General features: G+C 43.4%; 1 protein-coding gene across 5 annotated transcripts in view; it reads left to right on the top strand.

Moving 5' to 3' along the window:
- REEP1 (receptor accessory protein 1) overlaps positions 1–17,667 on the top strand; it is a 319,570-nt gene that overhangs the window by 151,205 nt on the left and 150,698 nt on the right. For all 5 annotated transcript variants that reach the window (XM_069204369.1, XM_069204348.1, XM_069204337.1 and 2 more), the window contains exons 3-5: positions 4,394–4,470; positions 13,336–13,456; positions 14,627–14,740. In XM_069204369.1, the coding sequence (XP_069060470.1) occupies positions 4,394–4,470; positions 13,336–13,456; positions 14,627–14,740 (312 nt within the window). The remainder of the gene's footprint in view (positions 1–4,393; positions 4,471–13,335; positions 13,457–14,626; positions 14,741–17,667) is intronic.

Raw genomic sequence — 17,667 nt, 5'->3', positions numbered from 1 at the left:
CACAATTGAAGACTCCACCCCAAATTTGTGCAGATCGGACCCCATCCAGTCAGTGTTGTGCATAAGTCATAATAAAACTGTGGGCTATCGTAGTTGGGCCCATAGCGCCTACAAGCAGAAACGTTAAATCATGTTAACTGCATCGCACAACTGTGTATCTCCCACCTTGATCTTTTACAAGTTCCTGGATGTGGACCCTGAGGCTTTTGTAGCCCAAATCAGCACCCCTCGTGAGTGCGAGGTGTACCCAGCGGCCACAAAGTGGCCATGTAGCCTACCCAAGGTTACAAGTGTGTTATTTGGAGCTAAGTGTGTTTCTTGAAGTATTGCTACGTCCACGTTGTGTCGCTTGAGATATGCAGTGCCTTTCCTCACTTTCTATGGGCATTAAGACTCCTAACGTTCCATGTTCGTAACATCATAGGCATGTAGGGGAGTGGGCCGTCAGGCCCCGTATTTTCCTTCATCATGTGTCACTGTCCATGACGTGTAGTTGGAATACCACAAGTCCCCCTTGTGCAATTGATAGTCGTGTTGAACAAAGAAAGACAGCAATAACAATCAAATCCACCCTACCATTCTACCCTCTTCCCACGACAGGCCATTCCCCTACTCGCATGTCATAATGTGCATATACCACCCTTTCCCCACCATTTCCCCTCCCAATGAGAACGTCTCCCAGATATTGTGGCGCACACATGGGGCCAGATGCCAGCTAGTGAATTCCATTGCATCCCATGAGTTGTGTAGTAAAGCTCTCTCTGGCCCCTGTATATCGTGTCTAGCACAGTATGCTAATGCGTAACACTGAGTGCGTGGCCTGCTTACAATCTTCACTATTCTTTCAAATGAGGTGTGGAGACCTTAAAGGCCCCCAATGCGCAGGACTCTGCCCATGCTCAGCCTTCTGTCCCCCTTTATTACTACCATAGTGACCCCTCACGTGGCTGTCAATGTTGCATCGTACATATGAAATATCAGAGCAAACATTTTATAGAGAATCATCAGACGAGCTGACCGACCACCCCTTTCACTAGGGAGTCGAAGATGGCGAATTACGGTGTTCACCAGTCGCCACTCTGCAGTTCAAAAATTGCTGCAGTTGTTTATGATCGCTGAAGAGTAGTGGATTGCGGTCAACCACCACTCAGAGCCTAGTTGGATAGAACATGCAGTATTCTAAGATAAGTTCCTGAGGTTGGCGCTTAGCAGGTAAAAATAATCTCTTGACTTCCTGGACATCTTGGGTGAAATTGGGATATAGGGAGATATCTGAGCCCTCATGCTTAAAGGTCCTGAATTTTGCGTGCCTTCTTCAGGGCTGCATCCCGGTCCCTATAGTTTAATAGTCTTGCTATTACAGGGCGGGGGGCGCCTCACTCAACTGTGGCTGAGGAGTCAGCAAGCGGTGCGCTCATTCTACCACAAAAATATCAGAGAAGGTTTCACGTCCCAGCGGTGTGATTAGGGGTTGTTTATTGTAGCGTTCCATATAAGGTCTCTTTGTCCACGAAACGTGCGTCCATTGTCAATTGGCACAGGATCGTCAGTAAAGGACTGCCAACTGGCACAAACTTATCTAAGGATCATATAACATCTAAAATATGTGGATCTTACAACTCAGACAAGGATGAGGTTTAACGGACATCAAGACTTATAAAAACGAGCGGATTATTGAGGAAGAAAAAGTGATTCGTGAGATCACTTAGAGGATACAATTATAGCTATTTCAAATTATGTCTCTCGATGAAATCAGTAAAGGATGAAGAGAGATGACACTTAATATATGTTGGGTTGTTTAGTATGACTTGAGCGCGATGAAATCAACACTGGGTTGTTTAGTATTAATTGAGTTCATTTTCTGAATTCTATTTTTTGACAAAAAAAATTTGATATGAACTATTCTAATGATTGTCATAATGGTGTTTATGTGATGTTCGTAATTTATATTTAGTTTCTCAGTATATATCGTCTGTTCTGTCCATAGCTATTGTGTTGTGTCCATAACCATTGTTATAGCTTCTCAGTATATATCATCTGTTCTGTCTATAGCTATTGCGTTCTGTTCATAGTCATTGTCACATGTATTTATATTTATTTTTATTAGTTTCACTTGAAAGTCCGTTTAGGGTGAGATATATAGTTTACACATTAGTCTGTATGAATGCTGGAGTGAGTGATTGTTTTCTGATATTAGCCAAATAAGGAGATTGTTGTTTTAATTTATGTACAATACATTTCTATATCTTAATTTACATTGAAATGCTTTAAGAGTCATATATAGTTCCCAAAGTATCTTATATGAATTTACATGAATCTAGACAAGATATATATATATATTCATATTAAGTAAATTTGGAGAGACGAACTAGTATTGATTACTAGTATTGACTACTACTAATATTAACTAGTATTGACTACTCTAGATTGGTTTTCCCTGGTTGTTCTCTCCTCATATGTTCAGGGACCCTTTACTTACTTCTTTATGACACCCTCTCCATTGTGGCACGTCAGAGGTTGAGCCGGAATCGAGAGATGCTGGAGAGTTCAGATCCTGGCTCATCCCTCTGAATGATGAATTGAGCTGGCTATGAGTAGTCACCACTGTGAAGGACACATTTTGTATTTATTCTGGTCATGCACTGCATTTTTTCAAGCACGTTTACCTTTTGTGACTGTGACCATGTATAAAATGTTCCTTTTTGCGATATGCACCCATGCGGATTCCCCCCCCAAAAAAAGCTTTACCTTTCTGACTCATATTGTATAGTGGCTCAAACCAGTATTTGCTGCTTGACGCAGCTGAAACATACTCCAAATGCCATCATCTTTGCACTTTAGACAAAGTTGAGCTGAAAGACCCTTTGCTTTGTTTCCTTGTTCTACATCTTGCGGGTAGTCAGTTGTGGGGTTCATCTGGTACTATATTAAGTCCCAGGCAGGATCAGCATCTTCGTTTCTTAAACGGGTTGATGCTTCAGATGCCCAAGAACCTATTGACTGTTATTGTAGAGAGTTCTGCGTAGAGTTGGAACATAAATACTGTAACTCCATAAACCAGGCCCATAATTTAGATGCATGCCCCTCACTTACCAGATATGTTCAGACAATAGTAAATACCATGTTATTTCTTGAAAAATATATTTCTCTTATAAACCTTTAATCGTTGGCCAATGGAGTAATAACCACAATGCATGTGCAGTGTTTTCCCATTGAAGAATAGGCAGAGGCGTTGCAATTGCCTGATAATGTTACTAATAACGGAAATGATTTAGTAACCATTTTATCGACCTCAGGATGATAAGTTAAACTTGCTAGAACGAAACTCTGTCTGAGATGTCTCATGTCCTAAAGGTAAAGTTGTATTCAGTTGTGCTGTAGATGCATGTTCTTAGAATTAGAATTGTAAGTTGAGTCAGTTCCTGTCCACCCATCTCATTAGCTCACATGGTAATCATTTGCCCCAGACTGGAAAACATTGAGCATAGTTTCAGAGTACTTTAACTGTTATGAGTGGTTTATCGTTTATTCAGACACCACATATGCCTGTTCCCATAGTACCAATGATGGCACCATATACAGTACTCGTGTATAGAAAAATCTATATTTAAGAAAACATTTTCATCAAGCAAAAAAGTGAGAGGTGTAATCGTTTCCTCTGTAGAACAGTGAGCTTGTTGTCTTGGCAGGAAAGACCTTTGCATCCTGTTTGTTGAAAGGAAAGTCACTTACCTGTAACAGCAATTTTGCGCCCTGTGGCTTATATGCTCTGCAGTGGTTCTCACGGAGATATCCACTCACCCAAGAGTTTTCACAAGTGCTACTGATATATATCAGTGGCTCCCAACCTGTGGTCCGGGGACCCCTAGGGGTCCGTGAAGCCTCCTAAGGGGGTCCGTGACTGCTTAGAAAATTAAATAATAATAACAGATTAGGTCCCCAGCTTTCAGTAATGACTCAGTGGGGGGTCCACAGATTCCAATAATGATTCAGTGGGGGTCCTCGGGTTCTAGTAATGATAAAGTGGGGGTCCACAGAAGTCAAAAGGTTGGGAACCACTGATATATATGCTTCCAAACTTGAGCTGATGCCAGGAAACAATCTGAAGATGGTGCCCCCAATGTGTGGCATAGTGTAGTGAATGTCCCCATGAGCCATAGCGGCTCTGTCTACACCCTAGAAGACTTTAGCCATGTAAACATGAAGTGGTTCCAAATCAATCCTCTATTCTGGACTGTAATAAAGAGTATTTAAATCTAGAAAAGGTTTCACAGCAAATCCAGGTGTGAGTAGAATACCAGTTGTTGAAATGTTCTAACCAGGGGTAAGTGACCCCAGGGGTACTTGGTACAAAGACATGTTTGTTATATTCCTGTCTTCTTTCTTTCCTTAGGTAAAATGGATGATGTACTGGATTATATTTGCACTTTTTACTACAGTGGAAACATTCACAGACCTTTTCCTGTGCTGGTGAGTATTGAATGGCTAGTTACCTGGCGTTAAGCAGATTTATAAGAATAGCGCCTAGAGCCAGGGCTCACAGGGACAGTAACATATTCGTCCGTGAAGACACCAGCTTGTAGATTTTGCCAGATTAATTTTAGAAGTATCTTTCCACTGTGGCTTAGTAACAAACCTCTCAAGATGGCGGAGGACACTGGAGCACCTCAGCTTAATAACATTATAGGAGAATCTACTTGCAAGCAACCTGAATTTTAGTATCAGCAAGAGGCAATAAGCCAGTATGAGAGAGATAGGTCGATTTAGGATTCAAATGTGAAATGAACAAAATGACATTACTACTTGAGGCATCCTTCTCGCTGTGATTTATTTCTGGCAGGCACACGAGGCCAGGCACGTGCGCGCTCACTAGTTACCTTGGCAGATCCGTTCCTGCCGGCATAGCAGGATCAGAGGACCCTCAATCAGTCTGTCTTCTAAGCTAGCACGTATGCTCTTTCTCCAAGCTTCCTTAACTAAATATTTTCATGTCTCTAGAACTCGAAGGCCACCGCCCTCATTCCCTCTTCGCCCAGCTCTGTTACACGCCTTTTGCACCAAATCTCGCATAGCACAGTGGCCCCCTCAACACTGCCCGCTTTACCTTTCTCTGCACCCTCCTTAGACTGAGCCCCCTAGGAATATATCTAACATGAATGTTTTTAATTCTATTCCTTCACTTTTCACAGAAGTGTGTTGCACATTTTTGTACTGCGCATGCCCCTCCCATGCTTGTGCACTCTTTGTGTTGTTACACTAAAACCTGCATGAAATGAATACATGGATGTAATCCAGACCAGAGCTCTCGTGGTGCATGTGTTGCTCCACACACTGTAATTGTTGCAAGAGTGCATGCTTCTATAAATGACGTCACGCACAATCCCTGCACATGGAACCTCAGCACACCTTCCCCAGGAGCTTCTTCGTGTTCCCTTTGCCTGGGCCATGCTACCTCCGTGGCTTGTTCCTGCCCTTAGGACCATTGCTTGCCCTATTAATGAATGTGTTTTGGAAAACACTGGACACAGAATATAGAACATCCTATTTTTTTCCTTGCAGAATTGGTTTCTTGGTGTAGGGCTGCCTTTGCAATTTTTCTTCTGGCAGGGAAACAGAAAGCACATTCTTTTATTTCCTGATGTGGGGCAGAGGGTGTGCTTCTGGCTGCACAATGCATCTGAGAATGGATTATGGTACTGCATGCTTCTGGACACTTCAGAGGGACCTCTAGTGATGAGATGAGGTACTGCACAGTTTCTGCTGGCTTCAGATGGACATCTAGTATTGAGCTGAAGTAACCTTTTTGCTAACTGCAGAGGGACTTGGAGTACCTTCCTGTGGGCCTGCCCACTATCTGCTAGCTGCAGAGAGGCCCATAGTAACGTTCTGTGGCTCTGCGTTCTTGAGAATTGCCTCTCGTCACTTCGGAGGAACATCTGTAATGCCTTAAGGTACAGAACCCCTTTGGAACTTTAGTATCAACCTGCATTACTGCACTTTTTCTGATGATTTTCGTGGGAACTCTAGGTATAACCTGAGGTACTGCACCAGGCCCACTGATTTGAGAAGGAGTGTTCGCCGCTGCTAACGACCTGATGTCCTGCATCCTTTCCACTGACTTCAGAAGGACATCTAGTAATGACCTGTAGTGCTGCACACGTGTGAAGCTGACAGCGTTAGGAAGAAGAAGCAGGGAAAATCCATGTAGGGTAAGAATAGGGAAGGGGTATAGTGACATCAGCATAAACACCTATGTACCTTACATATATAATGGATTATTGGTGGCAAGTATGGTGTTTTGCTGCTTTGTTTTTAAATTAAACGGGATAGTATTACTAAGTGATATAAATATGAGTATGTTCTGAGCATTGATGAGTAATGGATAAAAACTCAACGTGCAGTAATGCTTAGTGAGTGATGGTGCGTATCTGGACATGCACTTGGATTAATGGGTGATGTTACAAAATGAAAAGTGCAACTAGTCCTTTCAAATAATGGTGCAAATCTGAACAAGTATTCTAGATGAATAATGGTGCAAATTTGAACATGTGCTGAGGATTACTGAGTACTGGGGCAGATTTAAACATGCTGTAAGGATTACCTAGTAATGGGGCAAGTCTGAACTAGCAGTTACGCCAACCACTGTCCCTGCCAGCACTGCCAAATGCTAGTACCAGTCCAGTAGCCATTAAGCTCCTACAAGTGTGACAGTATGGACTATTCCAGATCACCCACAGCAGTAAAAATGGCCTAGATGCGCTGGTATGGCCAGGAGAGATTTCCAAAGAGATGTCAACTAGGATTCAAGGCAGCCAAAGCAAAGTCCCAAATTTGGAATTAGACATTCTGCAAGGTGCACACACAAATTGGTAAGATCTTAAAGGACTCCAAACAGGAGAGGAGATGTGGGCTTATCACATCTGATGAGCTCAAAGCTGCTTGGTGTGATGCTCCTGGACAGATGAGCATCACTATAAGGGCCTTCCCTAGTGTATTTTGTCTATTTCCTGAGGTCATACTGCCAGATGTATAAACTTGGCTATCAGGGTGCTGCACGATTTGAACCAGGGCTGGGCTCACTGAGCTATCAAATAGTAAAATCAGGTCTGGGTTTCAGAATATCCGATAAGCATTAAATCTCCATAAATCATCATATGTAAATTAGTCTCATTTGTATTTATTATAGAACTCCAAGGAACCTTCTTAGATTTTATTATTTAGCGGCTTGTTGAGAACAGTTCTAGTTTGGCCCACAACTCGCATTAGAATAAGTTAAATACTGTAAGTATGTGGGCAGTGCAAAAAAGAAAATGGGGAAAAGACAAATACACAAAAAAATCTCAGTTTGGAATATATTCTAAAACCGAGAGAAAATCCAGAATAAAATGAGAAAAAAATGTTTGTATGATAAAGGAAGTGCACAAAATGTCAAGGGCATTGCGCATATCTAACCTTCCCACACTCCAGGCAATTGCCAAGGCAAAATTATTTAAACACTTTTGAACAACCCCAAGAGAGGAGGAGGAGTACTAAGAAGAGAAGAGTAGAGCTGGAGACAAAGTAAGATTAGTGGTGTGAAACCAGAGATGAGTTTCTCTTTTTCCAGTGTTTCTTCGTAGACAGTATGGGGGTCATTCTGACCCTGGCGGTCATCGACCGCCAGGGTCGACGACCACGGAAGCACCTCCAACAGGCTGGCGGTGCTTCCTTTGCTATTCCGACCGCGGCTGTAAAGCCGCGGTCGCCCAGCCGGGTCCGGCGGTTTCCCGCCGGATTTCCCCCGGCTGGAAGAATCAGCGCCACCATGGGGATTCCGACCCCCTTCCCGCCAGCCTGTTTCTGGCGGTTTTCACCGCCGGAAACAGGATGGCGGGAACGGGTGTCGTGGGGCCCCTGGGGGCCCCTGCACTGCCCATGCCACTGGCATGGGCAGTGCAGGGGCCCCCTAACAGGGCACCAGCAGGATTTTCACTGTCTGCTTTGCAGACAGTGAAAATCGGGACGGGTGCAACTGCACCCGTCGCACCCCTGCAACACCGCTGGCTCCATTCGGAGCCGGCTTCAATGTTGCAGGGCCTTTCCCGCTGGGCCGGCGGGCGCTCTTTTGGCGGTCGCCCGCCGGCCCAGCGGGAAAGTCGAAATGGCCCCCGTGGTCTTTTGACCGCGGAGCGGTCTTTTGACGGGGGAAGTTTGGCGGGCGGCAACTGCCGCCCGCCAAACTCGGAATGACCCCCTTTGTCCGATCAAAGAAGGCCTGAAGGAGGAGACATGATTTACATCTATTGATTCTTCTATCTTGTATCTCAGGCACTGTCTCTCTCCAGCATTAATAATATTAACAACACCAGTTTCAATGGAATATCGTATAGATAGTTTGATGATGAAGAGCAGAGCCCTTGTCCCCTTCATTATGGTTGATGTCACAGGATTTAAGGTTTTACATCTCCTTGCTAGCAGATGTACAGCACTGCAGTTGGGTGGTATTTAAAAGTGAATCATTCCTCTCGTGTATACACAGGACAAAAATATGAATGGCCAAACAAATTACAATTAGCTTCATTGGTGTTATTGTAAGTTAGTAACCAAACTTGGTTTAGGATGACCGTGAAAAAAATATTAGGCCCTACTGATTGTGTGTTAATTTCTCTCAACATGGGCAAATCTTCATTACGCTGTAGTGTTACCCAAACAGTTTAGGTTATAGGGCTCTGTGCTTCAGACTGCCTTCTTTAGGAGAAAGAAGTAGACCGACTACATCCTTCACTTTTTCTTACTGCAGGAAACTATTTGAACTACCAAATCCACGCCCTTGCTGGATTCCAGAGTAAAGACATCAACTAGAGAGGCAAGTCTTTGATAAAAGCAAGACTCCTAACATACCCACTCAATACAAGAATAACCACATTTTTGGTAGTTGGCTGGCCCCCGTACACATTGACCAACTTCAGCCCCAGACATCAGCCACTGGGGATTTACAACAAATTGCCCATGCAACTGAAGAGGCTAGTTGGGTGAGACTTCATCTTGGTGCGGGTCACATTTTAGGTAAGTCCTTGTAGAGCTTTTAAACAGAGGACATCAGGGAGACGATGCATGGAGATCTTTTAATCTCACGAGTAGAGACCACACATTTTTTCACCAATGCATTCCAGGTTTTATGGGATATGTTATTTTCTAGTTTCACAAAACATTTTCAACAACACATTGGATTGTAAACAGGGCATAATGGCTTTGTCTGATTATGCTGTTGTGTGCTGATATTTTGTGATAAATGTAGACTGTAAAGTCAGAGAGGTGAAGACAGTGGCCTGGCTATCAATGATGCAGCTGCTGAAATGCCACCAGGGTCCAAGGGTGTGAGGGCCCACTGCACCTGCTTTATAGCTGTGTGTTTTTGAACTACCAAACCAAGAATTGGAAACCAATTTTCTTGCCTTTTATTAAGGCCCATGGCACACTTGCTGTGTCTATAGGTGAAGAATTTGTTTTTTATGGGTCAGGAACGCAGGGCAAGAACGGTGCCAGGATTTAGTGTATGCTAGGCAAAATTGCAGTTCGCTTTTAGCATTCTGCATACGTTGAAAAAAATAATTTGGGGCATTTATTATCAGTAATTTGGTACCACCACTAGTGGGAGCCCTAAATCTGCGGCTGTTTTCCCTCACCATTCAGAAGCGCCCGCTCTGGATCATGTTTATAAAGAACTGAGGCAATATTTGGAAACTAATAAAGGATATTAATAGAGAGCACTGAGACGTTGTGGGGATCTGTGAAAGCTCATGTACAAACTAGGTTGGAAAGTTGTGTTCTGACAAGTAAAAGTGAGCAAGATGCAGAGTAGAAACTGATATAATTGCAAGTTTGACCGATTGTAAAACCCTTTCTTAGCACATAGCAAGGTGCTTAACTAGATGTACTGATTAGAAAAACTATGGGTACTGTGTGTGGTGTTCTCCGCGCGCTGAGAGCACTGTGTCTCGAAATAATAAGAAATTCTGAGAAGCTGGTGAAAAAAATTTCAAGCTTTTGCCAAAATGTTTCAAGAGAATGGGCTCCTCATACACGGTCTGCAGGGCCCTCAACAGAAGCAGCAACAAAATGGAGCTTTCAAATGGGAAAATGTGCTTGTAGATTATTACAGTATAAATGGGGGGAGGCTCAAGGGCCTGAAGCAGACATTTCTAGTCAAGATTTTTATTGGAAGAGACAGTTTTTGTGGATGCTGAGACTAGCGAAGTGAAGAACGAGACCTCGATTAAATCTGGCAAATAGGCGAAGAAGCACTTGAGTTAGATGGCTTTCTAGGAGAGTTTTCTAAAGTGTGCTTTTCCACGTCCCTCTCACTCTGATGGATTTCTGTTGAAAAAGCAATATCTACATTGTCTTTTTCTATTCTGTTAATTCTTTTTTCCTCTTTGCTGGATTATTTACGGCTCACTCACCAGGTTATTCTGGTAATCACGTTGAAGAGTTTAGCAGCACTGCAACGATTTCAGTATACCACCACTAACCAGCTTCTACGAGCACCAGGACAATACATTTGTGCACATTGTTAACACACTATGGGCCAGATATAAGAAACGTAGTGCTGCAACCAGTGCAGCGCCACTTTTCTTGCGCCCCTCAGCGCCCCCCTAACGTCACCATATGTGCGCCGTATCTAAGATATGGCACACCATGGTTACGGAACTAGCGCCAACATTTTTTATGCTAGTTCGGAGCTTTGCGGGATTAGGATAAAAAATGGTGATGCTAATCCTGCAAAGCCCATTGGGGCCCAGAGTAAACAATGGCGTGCCTCCTGTTAACGCCTGCTCTGAGCAGACGTTAAAAGTGCCGGAAACAATGATGCAAAGAAATCTCTTAGATTTCTGTACGCCATTTTTTCACCCTCCCCCACAAACGGGGGAACACCCCCTTGTATATATTATGTCTGGTGCAGGCATAATGTAGTGCAAAGGGTTTCAAAGTGACGCAATGCATGCATTGCGCCCTTTTGTAAATTGGTGCAGAGATTTTGGCCTTGTTGGACCACATTAGCGTAAAAAAAAGACGCTAATGTGGCGCAAGGGGGCGCTGGGGGCTTTTAAATCTGCCCCTATGTATACAGACAGTACAATAAAAACCCACAAGACAAGCAATAGAACTCACACCAGATGAGGACACATGGTAGGCAAAATAAAAACGCAAATTAAAACCACTCATAAACATGCCATCGCCTATGGCATCAATTCTCAAGATTTCTTAAGGATTCTGAACACGAGATCCCTAAATGTAGTTTGAGACCTATCTAATCAACATAATAAATTACCCCTATTTTCCAAGTACCCTGTCATGTCTCACAACAGACTAACTTTGTTATCAATACAGAGCAAAACACTGGTCTCTGCCCCCAAAGTTAGCCAAAAATCATAAGCTATTGATTTCCACCCACTCCACCACCCGCGCCACTTGCCCCTTTAAATGTACTGCCCCCTATTAGACCCCTCTATACAGAAGCAATTGATGTGATAAATGCGTAGACTAATCTCCCTTCAGTTCTACCTGTTTAAAGCAATATTCCACACGCATCTTTGCATACCTAATGAGGACACAATCAGATAGGAATTTTCCCAGTGCATATTACCCCTTCTGCATGAGAGTTCACCGACTGCACCTTTGCCAAACATGTATTATCCAGTGTCTCACAAATACACCGCCTTGCAAATCACGGTCTTTCTCAGAATTGCACCCTGATTAATCCTGATTTGAAATCAGTTTTGGACTAATATACATGAATCTGAAAACTGAGTGTCAAACTAGAAAACCTAACAATCTTGCATTTCTGTATCAAGATTTATGACATTTGAAAACATGATTTTATTGTTCGTTTTCTTTGAGGACTATGCACGTTTGAGTTTGTTTGTGCAGTACTGTGTTTGCGTGTGTGGTTGGGAGGACTAGTAGCAAGGCTGAAAGACCATGCAATCAATTAGACTGAGGTTTAATCTTGGTGGCCTACAATATTAGAGTAAGGTCATTCAGATGTTTTCTGTTCAATAAACTGCATAGGGCGCACCTCACCCCACACAAGGTAGGACAGATATATCCAAGAGCTTTCATGACCTACCCAAGGTGTAAGAATCGGGAAGCCAAACAGCATATGCTGGGGTGCTGCCCGGTGCTGAGGGATTATTGGCAGGCACTGGTAGATATTGTAGACTGCACCTTGGAGAGGGAAGGCATCAGGAACATTGAGGCTAGCCTTCTAGGAATTAACACACGGCCCAAGGAAAATAAAGTAACTGAGAATTTAGTGGACCTATTGTTGTTGGCTAAAAGGGCTATTACGGTGAAATGGAAGGCAGCCACGCCTACCACATCTGATAACAGGAAAGGGAGGTGTTATACTGGGTGGACATATCTGTAGAGAAGAAGCACCTCGCCGCCAAAACCTGGAACTCCCTCCCCGTCAACCTACATCTGACCCAGGACCTCCTGACCTTCAGGAAGCGTCTGAAGACCTGGCTGTTCGAGCAGTAGCACCCCCTCCCTCAACCCTCCAGCGCCTTGAGACCCTACCGGGTGAGTAGCGCACCTAACAAATGATTGATTGAGTGATTGATTGAATGAAAGGTCCTGCGTAAAAAAATGATTGCAGGGTTTTGGAGGGAGCTAATCCAAAAGTACAAACAGGTACTGATGATAGGCCACCTTGAGTCATTGAAAATACAGTTCACAGAGAATACAAAATTGCAGGTTAAGTCAGTGTCTTGAGCAGAACAGTTCTATTGGAAATATACCCATGGACAACTTAACTGTATGTAAAGACCTACCTGCATGGAGCCGGAAACAACTCAATATGGCCTGAAGCCTCTGGGATGAAAGGGGACACTACCCACTAAGATGGGTTCGATAGGAAAGGTCAGGCAAGGCCCGCAGGACAATATGACCTTGCTGGACAGTCCGCAGCATTACTCACCAGGGGGAAGGGTGGGGGAAAGAGGGTGGAAGGGGATGGTGGTTTTGGCATACATAATAAGATGTTAGTTAAACCACTGACCATACTGCACTGACTGCAAGGAAGAACATGAGCTGTCCCCGTTAATCTGCACTTTTGCTGAATAGAACAATGAACATGCTAATAAAAGATGTTTAAAAAAAGCTTCCTTGGCGGTAAAAACAAAAAAAAAGAAACACCAGTGAGCTGAGTGAATAGCGCTGTTGGTTAGGAATGAGCTTTTTTCATTTCGGGGAAATTGTCATTTCAGGAGAGATGTAGAAAGGCCTGGTGGTGAACTACAATTACAGCATCAATGCTAAACGCTCCTCTTACAAGGTCTTGTTTCTCCGCAGGTTTCCGTTCTATTATGAGCTGAAGATAGCGTTCGTAGCCTGGCTGCTGTCTCCGTACACAAAGGGCTCCAGCCTGCTCTATAGGAAATTCGTGCATCCGACGCTGTCTTCAAAGGAGAAGGTGCAGTATCCAATGACCCCGCTTTATTGTGCTGTGAGCATCCTCACGCGGTTCCTTGTCTGACCTGAATACCCCGGCCGGTGCTCAGCAGCATCCCTGGGTCGCTGGAACAGCAGCTTCACTACATTTGCAGCACCAAGCCCTACTTCACCTCCAGTCTTGAGTGTAGGAATGGTAAAGCATTGTTCTTGCTTCATGGGTCGCGGCGTACCCACAGGAATGCCTTGTAGGTGCCCGGGTACACCCGACAGTCGTTTCAAGATGTCATTGTCAGGAAGCTAATGCTGTGATCCGGTTCTGAAACCCTGCACTCCATTAGCTCTTGTAAGATACACATGGCCTTCAGTGAAGCTTTCTGCATTCCTGTGTTTCACTGTAGTATTACTGAACGTTCAAGAGCAGTGGTTCCCAACTTTTTGACTTCTGTGGACCCCCACTTTATCAATACTGGAACCCGGGCACCCCCCACTGAGTCATTACTGAAAGCTGAGGACCTAATCTGTTAAAATGATTACATTTGCCAAGTAGTCGCGGACCCCCATGGGTCCCTGGACCACAGGTTGGGAACCACTGTTCTAAAGGGCATTACCATGAGATAATTTCTTGCTGCTAGTGTTTTATGTCTTGACCCATATACAGGGCGAGGTGCACTTACCCTCAGTGACAATGTGCCTTAGACCATTCTGAGGCTTAATTTAAAAGGGAAGCCATCGTCCTGTGCGTTTCTGCATAATGTAGTTATTAAGCAAGGCCTGTAGGCAGGCATTAATATTTTGTGAAAAGTATGATTTTATTGACAGTTATACCTCTTTCTGAGCAATAATATTACCCACCATAGCCTAAGCATTCAGAACATGCTCTGCTAACAAAGCATATAGAAAAGTAGCTTTTGTAGGGAGAAGTTGAGGTACATATAGATATTCATTGTCTCACTTAAATGGTATGTTTAATTTGTCAATGGATCTTTTTGAAGACATTTTATATTTAGCTGTACTGAGTGTGCAGTCATTTTAGCCAAATTGTTTCATGTTCTTTTAGAATATTTATGTGAACTTCCGAATTTTGTTTTAGATTTCAGATGACATCAGGCTTTTATTTTTTCTTCAACCTGTTTGTATTTTAAATGTAGATTACTTCGTATCTCATAACTTTATGTTCTGTTTGCGACAGGAGATTGATGACTGTCTCGTCCAAGCAAAAGATCGAAGTTACGATGCCCTGGTGCACTTTGGGAAGCGAGGTTTGAATGTCGCTGCCACGGCGGCGGTGACTGCAGCCGCAAAGGTAACCCTGCATGCCTCGCCATGGCTGTACCCTTTGTCAAAATAAAGTTCAGCACCAGACTTCCCTTTCACCCCTGAACCTATTGTTTGTCATTGTTGTGCAATTTTGAGTATACTGTGCAGTTTTTTCTGCTAAAAGTCTCAATTGTTCATCCAAACAGATGGGAAAATAATTTTCTGTTATAGGGCGATTTCTTCAGTAACCAGTACTTTCTACGATACAAGTAAGATGGGGCGTTCTATGGTGCGGTAACTGCTCATAATTCACAAAAATACACACTTACAACACACCTGAGAACAGTCTAGTTTACTTATGTCATCAATGTGAGATTGGCAGGTGACATCGCTGCCAATGTAGGCAAAGCCCTCGCCCACGCCCACCCAGCAGCAACCTCTCATCAAATCTAGAGAAAGCACTGGTATGGCAGTGAACATTCTACCAAAATGTCATCAACAAACCCTAGTGACGGCTAGATATGGTGTCATGGTGGGCGCTCTGCATCTGGGGTTTGTTTGATGCAAAACACTAAATGGCACTGACATGTAGGGAATTTTCTCCATGTGCAGGGGCAACATTGATCATCTTTCTTACATAGGCCCGCTTGGAAGTCCAGGGCAGGAAAAAAATACTTCTGAAGACACACACTAAATAAGGTTGGCCTTCCCATGCATCTAGCTAGTACCCCTGTGCCTAAGAGGCCACCAGGTCATTGGTGTCCAATGGTAGAGCCAGCAGCACCTCCATATTCGGAAATCTAGCATTTCCCCGCCTCTCAATGGGTGTTTGCTGGGGCAGGAGGCCTGCTGATTTATGAGGGGGCTCATGGTCCTCCAAACCCTAGATGAAAGCCTTAATTATTTTATATCTGCAGCCCCTGGCAATAATGGATCTTATTTCACACAGCAAAATGTTGAAAAGTTGAACATTTTCTACGTATATGTTTAAAGCACATACACAAAATTTCACAGATTCACAGAGAATCCTAGGAGTAACTTTACAAATCTGCGTCGTTCATAAATTTCCTTTACTACTTCTATGTATAACATTACACAGTTTCAACAAAAGCGGGAACATTTTGCAGTGCAGATATGATGCAAAATTTCAATTGCGCATCATTTTTGTCTCCACACGAAAAACATTTTTTAGACAGAAACAACTTGTCCTGCACTGGAAATAAAGATGCGGGATAGTTCCCTTCCAGTTTCTACCCTGAAAACACACTTACTCCTACCTCGGACAGGACAACATCTGCATGTTCTTCTACGGTTGGAAAATACCTTCAAGTAGAAGGTGGCTGCCCATATCCCTACGAGTTTGTGGGTATTCACCTACTGTTGCAGGTGGCCCACTCAGAAACTCCAAACCCAAACTTCCGAATGTGGTAATTCAGCCACAGTACTAGAATTTACGCACTCATTACTGAAAAGTGATATTAGGAAGTTGCTTGTTAGTCATTCCATGCCATAAAGGAGAACTTTTCTGCACGTCACAGGATGCCATGCAGCCCTTTGTATGGTATGATATGCTTTCTTGTCGCTGTTCGTTCAGTGCTTGTCTGGCGAGAGAGTCCTCTTGGAGCTATAAGAGGTTTGCATTCTTGCATGTATTTAGGCTGTGTGAATTGTGTGTTGCTCCAAGTATCTGATCTATTTTGATGATCTTTCTTACTCCAAGGAATGAGACTTCTTGCTTGCAGCATTAATATGGTGACATCGGCCTCTCTTCTCAGTCTCACTAGATAATTGGGCCCGTCCTTAATTTGTGCCGGTGGTTGCGGGTGGTGAGCACCGTTTTCATTTTAGCACCAGGACTAATTTCTGTTTTTAAGAAATATGTTAGATTTTCCTTTTTGAAATGTAGCATTGAACAATATTTCCTTGCTATAGGCATCAGATTGTCCATGCACACATATCAGGTTGCAAAATATAGGAAAGCAGCGACGAAGGGAAAGGTAAAGGCTGTGTCGTTCTAAAAAAATAAAATAAACAAGTTAAAAAAGCAGGAAGGATTAAGGTAGTTGTAAAGATTTAAGAGATCATGGGGTTAAAGGTAAAGAATTAAATTATAAGTAGTAAAGGAATATCCTCCTGTAAATATGTTTTTTAAACCAGGAATTTTGAGAATAACCTTTCCGAATGTTTTTTTCAAAATCATTTTTTTTAAATCTGATATTAAGGTATTGAGATTAATCTTGGAGTGATTAATGACTTAAAAAAGATACCTTGGCCCTAATTTAGCGTTTGGTGAAGAGGGTACTCCATCACAAACGTAATGGTGTACTCTGTCCACCAAACCCTCAGTCCCAGTCATGAGTTGGACAGACTGTCAACTTTCCGAGGGCCATGCCCCTACTGGCAAAACTGTCACAAAAGTTACTCTGACGGCACAATGGAGTTGGGTCAGTCTGAGTAGGGCATCAGTTCGCCTGCCATGTTTAGAGTGGACGGTTTGATGTCCTATTTTCTTGCCTGTGACTGTCAGGGAAAGCCTAAATTATGGCCTCCACACTGTGGGAGAAAACTAGTTTTACATTTTTCAGAAAAAAACTCCAGCTTTGTGAGTTTGTGTCTGAAAAACAAAAACGTTTGGTGCACAACCGTCTAAAGCATGGAGGATGCATTGGTGGCTGAGTGAAAGCCAGTGTCGGACGGTAAATTTAGGAGGGAGGGGGTCGGGACACATATGCACACTCACTCACTCACTCACTCATTCATTCATTCACACACACACACACACACACATCCATTCACAGCACTCATTCTCAAATATTGCAAACATACACACACACACCAAACATTAATTTAAAAAAACACACACACTTAGCTTCACCTCTGCCTCCGAGATCCCAGGAGGTTTGAGACTGCTGCCTTCCCTCATTGGCTGATCCTAGGTCAGCCAATGAGGGAAGGCAGCAGTCCCAACTTCTC

Source organism: Pleurodeles waltl, chromosome 1_2 (assembly GCF_031143425.1).
Source record: "Pleurodeles waltl isolate 20211129_DDA chromosome 1_2, aPleWal1.hap1.20221129, whole genome shotgun sequence".
NCBI classification, from domain to species: Eukaryota; Metazoa; Chordata; class Amphibia; order Caudata; family Salamandridae; genus Pleurodeles; species Pleurodeles waltl.
This window is presented reverse-complemented; position numbering and strand designations above follow the sequence as displayed.